At 39.6% G+C, this 7493-nt stretch overlaps 1 protein-coding gene across 1 annotated transcript; it reads left to right on the plus strand.

Moving 5' to 3' along the window:
• The first annotated feature begins 5944 nt into the window (after positions 1-5944).
• b3galt1b (UDP-Gal:betaGlcNAc beta 1,3-galactosyltransferase, polypeptide 1b) lies at positions 5945-6931 on the plus strand. Its single transcript, XM_026295959.1, has one exon. The coding sequence runs from the start codon at positions 5945-5947 to the stop codon at positions 6929-6931; it is 987 nt and encodes a 328-aa protein (XP_026151744.1).
• Positions 6932-7493: the final 562 nt, after the last annotated feature.

Here is a 7493-nt window from a genome sequence, read left to right on the forward strand (position 1 = left end):
CCATATCTCTGACATACAGTCAGTTAGTGTATCAATATTTATTAACGGATATGAATTTTTTTTTTAGGACATGCTTTCAGCGCTCCTTATGGAGTAACAGTGACGCCAGTTTTATGGTTTTAAATCTATCAAAGGTTTTCATTCAGCTTAACGTAGTGTAGTTTAATTGCCTCTATAGATTTTCCTCCAGTGTTTGTCAGAAAACCATTTAGATTAAACTCTAAGCATTAAATATACGTAAATTACAATTATATCCTAATATTTTAGTCACACAGCAATAAAAAAGACTGGAGTCTGTGAAAAACAGAAAAGCTGTTTCTTTTGTTAATCTGTATTCTACATTCTCTCCTTTGAATGTATAATGCTTATGTAGTTACATGCTAAACTTTGTTAAACTCGGCATGTTAACCTCAGTTTGGCATTTCAAATGGACTTTTCAGTAAAGCAGTTACAACGAAATGCAATGAAAGCCTAGAAGCAGATGTAATTTTAAGAAATTAATTGAGCTTTTTGTGTATAAACCATATGAGACCTAGAGTAGTAAAAGAAGTAAAGGTTTTTTTTTTAATTTCAAAACGTCTGTTTCTTTAGTCTGAATTAGTATAGATTCGGTCAGTGGCACAGTAAAATAAAACCAAGCTTTGTGTGTGGCCTGAGATTTAAGTCATTTCCCATTTTTAATTAGAAATATTATGATGATAATATATTTTATGCTATGCTTGTATTTACTTATTTATTTTACATATTATTCTATGGGTCACCATAGCAACTTGAGGAATGAGACTTAGAGTGATAAAGAGTAATAGGCCCAGCTCAGAAAAACATAAAAACATGATATACAGTAAATGTGTCTATGATACACCTAATACATGAATTATCTGCAGGGTTATCACTGAAAGAGATGCCACATTTCTTATAAGACGTGTGCAAGTTTCCTCAGATGATATACTGTGGTATCAGAACAACAGATCTTACAGTGTACAACAGTCTTTCTGGAGTCGACCGTTTATTCAGACAGAATGATGAAAAAGTTAAAAACGCTTATTCACGTTTAAAGGATCTACCGACATTGTTGAATCGTTGTCTTTTCAACTTGTTTTTTTTTTTTTGTTTATGTTTTATAGGAGAGTTCCAGCAAACGTGGTTCATCAAATGTATAGAGCTTCAAGGGAATGCTGTGAAAACCATCTCTTAATAGCTCTGAAATATGTGTGCGGTCACTGAGCTTTGTTTTCCAAGGTCAATGGAATCTCAGCTATAAGCTTACAGATGTGGATTTCATCAACAAAACGCTGGGCAGGAAGATTTAAGACTTTACCACTTTCATATCATTTTTCACAGATCTCTGCTCCATTAGGTGGTCCTGTCATGAGTATCGTCAAATTATTTCCTACTGGTGAAAGAAAAGCTACATATAATCTAAGCTTGTTGCATGCTTTATTTGTAATCCTTTAAAATAAAAAAAAATTAAAAATCAGAGGACAGACGACAACCTGAGCATGAATCCAACCTTCACATATTACTAAACACTAAATGCTCGGTGGAGACGCAACGGATTCTTCGTGAGTGATATTAAAATGCAAAGCATGTGTTTATAAAGTCATTATTGTTATCTGTAAAGTTTTGCAATTAGCATGTTGTGTGATCAAAAGCATAACAAGCGATACTGTGTTGAACGAACGCCAAGGTAATCAATTCATTTTTTGTATTTGAAAAATATTGCTCCTGTTTGTATGAACCAGTTAATTCAATCTGGCTATCTATTAGCTCAGAGACATTGTTATTGGAAAAACACTTTAGAGAGCTGTCTATAGATGGTCATGGGGCCATGAATCAAAACATTTTCTTGTGTGCAGAGGAGAACGTAATAACCTTTTTGAGAAACCAGTCTGCCAAACAGTCAACCCAGAGGCTCAGAGAAAGAAATGTCATGTTTTGATGAATTGCTGTCCTTGTGTTGTGCTCCCCATATAAGTTTACCTCTTGCTATATAATAAACCATGATAAATTGGGTCTCTGTTTGTAGTATAGGCTAATTATTTCCCCGTTTCATTCCCTCCCCCTGTTGTGGTTTTGTCGTGTGTTTTAGATCCTGAAGGTCTCGTGTTCAGAGGTGCGACCACGTGCACCTGTTCCTCCCTGTCTGACCTATTTTATTTTACTATCCTTTCTGCTGGTCACCAGCCCAATCTGGTCACACAGAGCAGGAGATTTTTTAAAAAAAAATTTTTTTTTTTTTTTTTTTTTTTTACTGACTCTGAGTGTGACATCCAGTATTATAGAGACTGATTGGAATAATAGCTCTGCAAAGATCTGGCAGCCTGCCTGCAGGCTCTGCTCCCTGCTACAGGAATTTAAAGGCAACCTAGAGCAACCACATCTAGATTTCCACACACGCAGTCGCAGACAATCAGAAACTGACCCTGAACGCCCCCTGCAACTAGATAGAGCTGTGATAAAAAAAAAAATTTAAAAAACTAGGGCTGCATTCACAACAGATCTTATCCTAACACTACAAGTGGCACTAAATGCAGCTATATTCAGCAATTAACTGGAGAGCAATGAAGAACGTAGATAGATAGATAGATAGATAGATAGATAGATAGATAGATAGATAGATAGATAGATAGATAGATAGATAGATAGATAGATAGATAGATAGATAGATAGATAGATAGATAGATAGATAGATAGATATCAGTTCCTATTTGCTTTGATAACAACTAATTCTACCGGTGCAATTACATTTACAAACCACTTACACTTCTTTTTATTGAAACACACTGTTTTATCGTGAGATAGTTCCAAAAATCACCCTGGGCATTTTTCTGTAAAAAATCTTTATGACACTACTTGATGTATTTGAGGTCTGATGTCTGCTCAGTGAGTGCAGCAAAGACGAAAGGTGTTATTGTGCAAGCTCTCATAAGATCCTTAAGACCAGAGCGTTACACACTATTCATCCTAAAGATAATCAGGATCTGACAACCTGCCCTGTTCTCTCCTATATGCCCTTCTCCCCCACCGCTCTCTACTATCATTTCCACATATCTTGCTGTTTTCTGGCTGTATTGTACTGTATCTCCCTGACTCACGCAAAAAGATAAAACACATATCTGATGTTGAACACGAAGTAATGCACCGAAGGACCCACAGCCACACAGATCGGAGCGTGTCACTAATTTAGAGCCTCTTTTTGTCTGAGTGATTTCTCTTTCATAGACACAGTGGCAACAAGACATTATGTAAATTTTTCCTCACACTCCAGTTTTGCTTGAACATAGAACATCTCCTTCACTGTGAAGTAATTAACGACAGACATTCAGCAGCAGCAGAATGCACTTTCTTCTGTATCGATCAGAAGCAGGGACAAATTGAGTAGACTACTTAATCAAGCAGCACATATGCACATCAGAGCTCCAGACCAGCTGAGAAATGTCTGCTCTGAAAAGCCACCGCAGGTTATGTTTTGCAGATTGGCAGCCAAATGAAATGTCACATAAGCATTTGCTTCAGTTCTGTCTCTTATAGTAAATATTGTCTTTTCATTTTTTTTCAGTCTGGAAAGTGAGATTTCAAAGTGTTGAAGAGGGATAGGGCGACTGTGTGCTACCAGCTGGCCCTGGTTATTGTGTGTTTGAGCATGTCTATATGTACATACAGAATGTGCTTTGTTTTTGAAAGGGTTTTGTTTTGTTTTGTTTTTCACTGTTATTAACCTCAGCACAAACAGCCCATTGCTTGGTCTGCCGTTATTACATTCTGTATTCACTCTACTTCACCCTCCTCCCTTTGCTGGTAGGAGAAAATATTGGCATCTGTGTATTTCGGATGTCTGAGTAAACTATTGCTAATAAGAATGATTCTCTGCTTTTTTAAACCCTATGAGGTCTCAGTGAAATTTCACAAGAGGAAGAGAACTGATGTTACTTATTATTAGCACAAGGGAAAGAGGTTTAATATAAAATTACCTGAGAATGAGAAAGATGGTCTCAAGCTGATAATCTGCTGAGAGACAACAAAATAAATACTACAGATGTAGACAGATGTGGTCAAAATGCCAGATAATAAGATACACATCACATAGACTACATACAAGAAGTCCAGCACTGATTCATGCCATTTTCTTTCTGCAAAGAAAAGCCTTTGTTTTCACAATACGTGAGCATCTGTGCCGTGTCTTTCATTCTAACAGAGTACCTCTGTATACAGTATGAGTGTGGGCTGCAGGTAATTCCACTCTACCGTCAAATCAGGTCATCAGGGCTACATTTGTCTGCTCAGACTGCGTTCTGCTACTCTCCACCTTTGTAGATGGAAATGTTTCAGTTTTATTAATGGCATTAAGGCCATTCTCCTGCAAAGTGTGTCGGTCTGATCTCCCTCCCCCAGAATAAAAAGTCACAGAGGGCTTCAAAAGCCAGGAAAACATGAGCAACATGATAACATACTGTATAAAGTAGGTGATCAGCCATCGCAGTGTCCACACCACTAAATAATTTTAGGAAATAGGAATTTCAAATGTCTGTCAGCAGGCGGTATAACATTGGAGCAGTGAACCTCAACTAACTGATGGGGGGAAAAACATCCCAGCAGAGAAGCTTATTATGGCACTGAGTACCCTTTGCGGCACTATAGCACGCTGTCACTGCAGAATGCTGCCAACCCCACGGTGCCTTTGAGCCACAGAACAACAGAGCTTGTACTGTAAACTAATTTTTGGAGGGGGTCGGGGGTAGAGGGTTGGTTTGAGTTTAAAAGGGCATTTTGCAGCTCTAGTGAAATGTCGACTTGTGCTGTAAGACCAAGCAATCAGCGGCGAAATGATATGCGCAAGTTCTGATGCAAAATCTACAACTCATTTATATAATTTGAGAGTAAAATAAACATGAAATCACATTCACATCCACAGGCAATTTAGAGCCACCAATGAACCCTAACCTCAACCTGCATGTGTTTGGGCTGTGGGAGGAAGCTGGAGAAAACCCACACAGACTGAGGGAGAACATGCAGACTCCACACAGAAATGCCCCAGGGTCAGACAGGATTCAAACCCAGGATTTTCGTGCTAACCACCGCACCGCCCCCATATGAAAATCATCAATTATCACAGTGTACATTTGGCCTACTCCAAACCAAGAATGTAACACCGTGTGCAAAAAAATATTCACATCACAGTGGTTGCTTCCAATGAACACAATCTTTCAACAATGAATAATATAAATGTGTCTGATGTTGAGTCACTTTTGCTAGACAGCTGATGGCACCACAGTTTTCCCTATAGTGTAATTTAGACCATATTGATTTCTGCTGAGTCCTTTCCTTTCTTTCTCAGGCTACATTTACTCCGAGGAAACAAAGCCATTTTAGAAATTGTGCTGTGATGATTTTTGACTATAAACACCCAAATGATTAGTTTCTTTGCAGTGTTTTTCCACAGTATTTGTTATTTATTTTCTAAATATAATATGATATTCCAGCAAATTTCCTCATTTGTTTGACTTACAGCTGTGGTTGCTGATAGCACAGGTTACAATCTGGCTTTTATTCATATCTGAGTCGCCTCTACTGACTTTAAGTTTGTTTTTTTTAATGCAATAGGTCTCTCATGATTTATTCAAAAATATACTTTTATAGTCTGTATAATATAAATATATATATATATATATATATTTAAAAATGTTACATTCATCTCTCTGTCTCTCTTTCAGACATAAATGGAGAAGAAGCAGTGCCACCAAGACGTCCATGCAATTTTAAAGTGCTTTGCAAACAGCATCTTCTCTCTCTCTCTCTTACTTCTCTCTAAAGTAATCCATTACTGTTAATTAATGTCAAGCAGCACGCTGGAGCAGCTTAATGCTGCCTCGCTGGGTCAAACATTGCTAATGGAAAAAAAGCCTTATAAAATCCCGCTCATCAAAATACACCTAAATGCAGCATAATGCCTTCAAAAGTCTCATGTTTATACCTGTTGACAGTAGTGTGCTGGGCGAGCGCTCTGTGGTACCTGAGTATATCCCGTCCGACGTCTACCTACGTCGGCCACATGTCTGTGCCTATACGGAAGACTGCGAAAACCCACAAAAACATCACCTTCACCAACATCCGCACCCGCCCCCTCAACCCACACACCTTTGAGTTTGTCATCAATGAGCCGAAGAAGTGCGAAGGTGTCGCCCCCTTCCTGGTCATCCTCATCAGCACCACGCACAAGGAGTTTGATGCGCGTCAGGCCATCCGGGAGACCTGGGGGGATGAGAGCACCTTCAGTGACATCCGCATCCTCACCATCTTTCTGCTGGGCAGGAACACAGACGCCGTCCTGAACCAGATGGTGGAGCAGGAGAGTCAGATCTTTCACGACATTGTGGTGGAGAACTTCATCGATTCCTATCACAATCTCACACTGAAGACCATGATGGGCATGCGCTGGGTGGCCACCTTCTGCCCCAAGGCCCAGTACATCATGAAGACAGACAGCGACATCTTTGTCAACATGGACAATCTGATCTTCAAGCTCCTGAAGCCAAACACCAAACCAAGAAGAAGGTATTTTACCGGCTACGTGATAAATGGAGGTCCCATCAGGGACATGCGCAGTAAGTGGTACATGCCCAGGGACTTGTACCCTGACAGCAAGTACCCACCTTTCTGCTCGGGCACTGGCTACGTGTTCTCAGCAGATGTAGCTGAGCTGATCTACAAGACTTCATTACACACAAGACTTTTACACCTGGAGGATGTGTACGTGGGACTGTGCTTGCGTAAGCTGGGTATACACCCTTATCAGAACAGTGGTTTTAATCACTGGAAAATGGCCTACAGTCTGTGCAGGTACAGGCGGGTTATCACCGTCCACCAGATCTCCCCGGAGGAGATGCACCGCATTTGGAATGACATGTCCAGCAAGAAGCACCTGAGATGTTAGGACACATGAGAACCACTGAACAAAACCTCCAATGGTTTTTTTTTGTTTGTTTTTGTTTTTTTCCTCCTTTTTGCCTTTTACAAACTTTATCAGTTACAAGCTGGTTAATGTAAAAACAAGTCTCTATGATTTCATAACAGATTATCAACATCCATCTCTGTCTGTTCCTGCTGATTACACCCAATGATTGTTAATGAATGCATGAGGCCTGTAAAGTGTGTATCCTCATGCAGACTTGAAATGTGATGTAATTTTTTTTTTTCATATATTCCAGGCCCAGCTTCAGCAGACTGTTCTCTTTATAAGCATTAAGTCGATCAGCATTGAGCATTCATCAAGTCTAGTTTAGTGTGTGGGTGTAGGTGTTTTAGCTACCACCCCTTTCTCTTGCTAAAGTGTCCTTGAGCAACTCACTGCATCTCTGCCTGCTCTGTGGCTGCTGACTCAGCACCCTGACCTTCCTGCACAGTGCAGGCCAAAAAGAGGATTTCTGTGCAGGAATCAATACAGTCTGAAATGATTCCAGTACACCCGTGATAAAACATTTTAAAGGTATTTGAAA

Source organism: Mastacembelus armatus, chromosome 21 (assembly GCF_900324485.2).
Source record: "Mastacembelus armatus chromosome 21, fMasArm1.2, whole genome shotgun sequence".
Lineage (NCBI taxonomy): Eukaryota > Metazoa > Chordata > Actinopteri > Synbranchiformes > Mastacembelidae > Mastacembelus > Mastacembelus armatus.

Coding starts and splice junctions, on each gene's coding strand:
- b3galt1b (XM_026295959.1), top strand. CDS start 5,945: ATGCCTTCAAAAGTCTCATGTTTATACCTGTTGACAGTAGTGTGCTGG.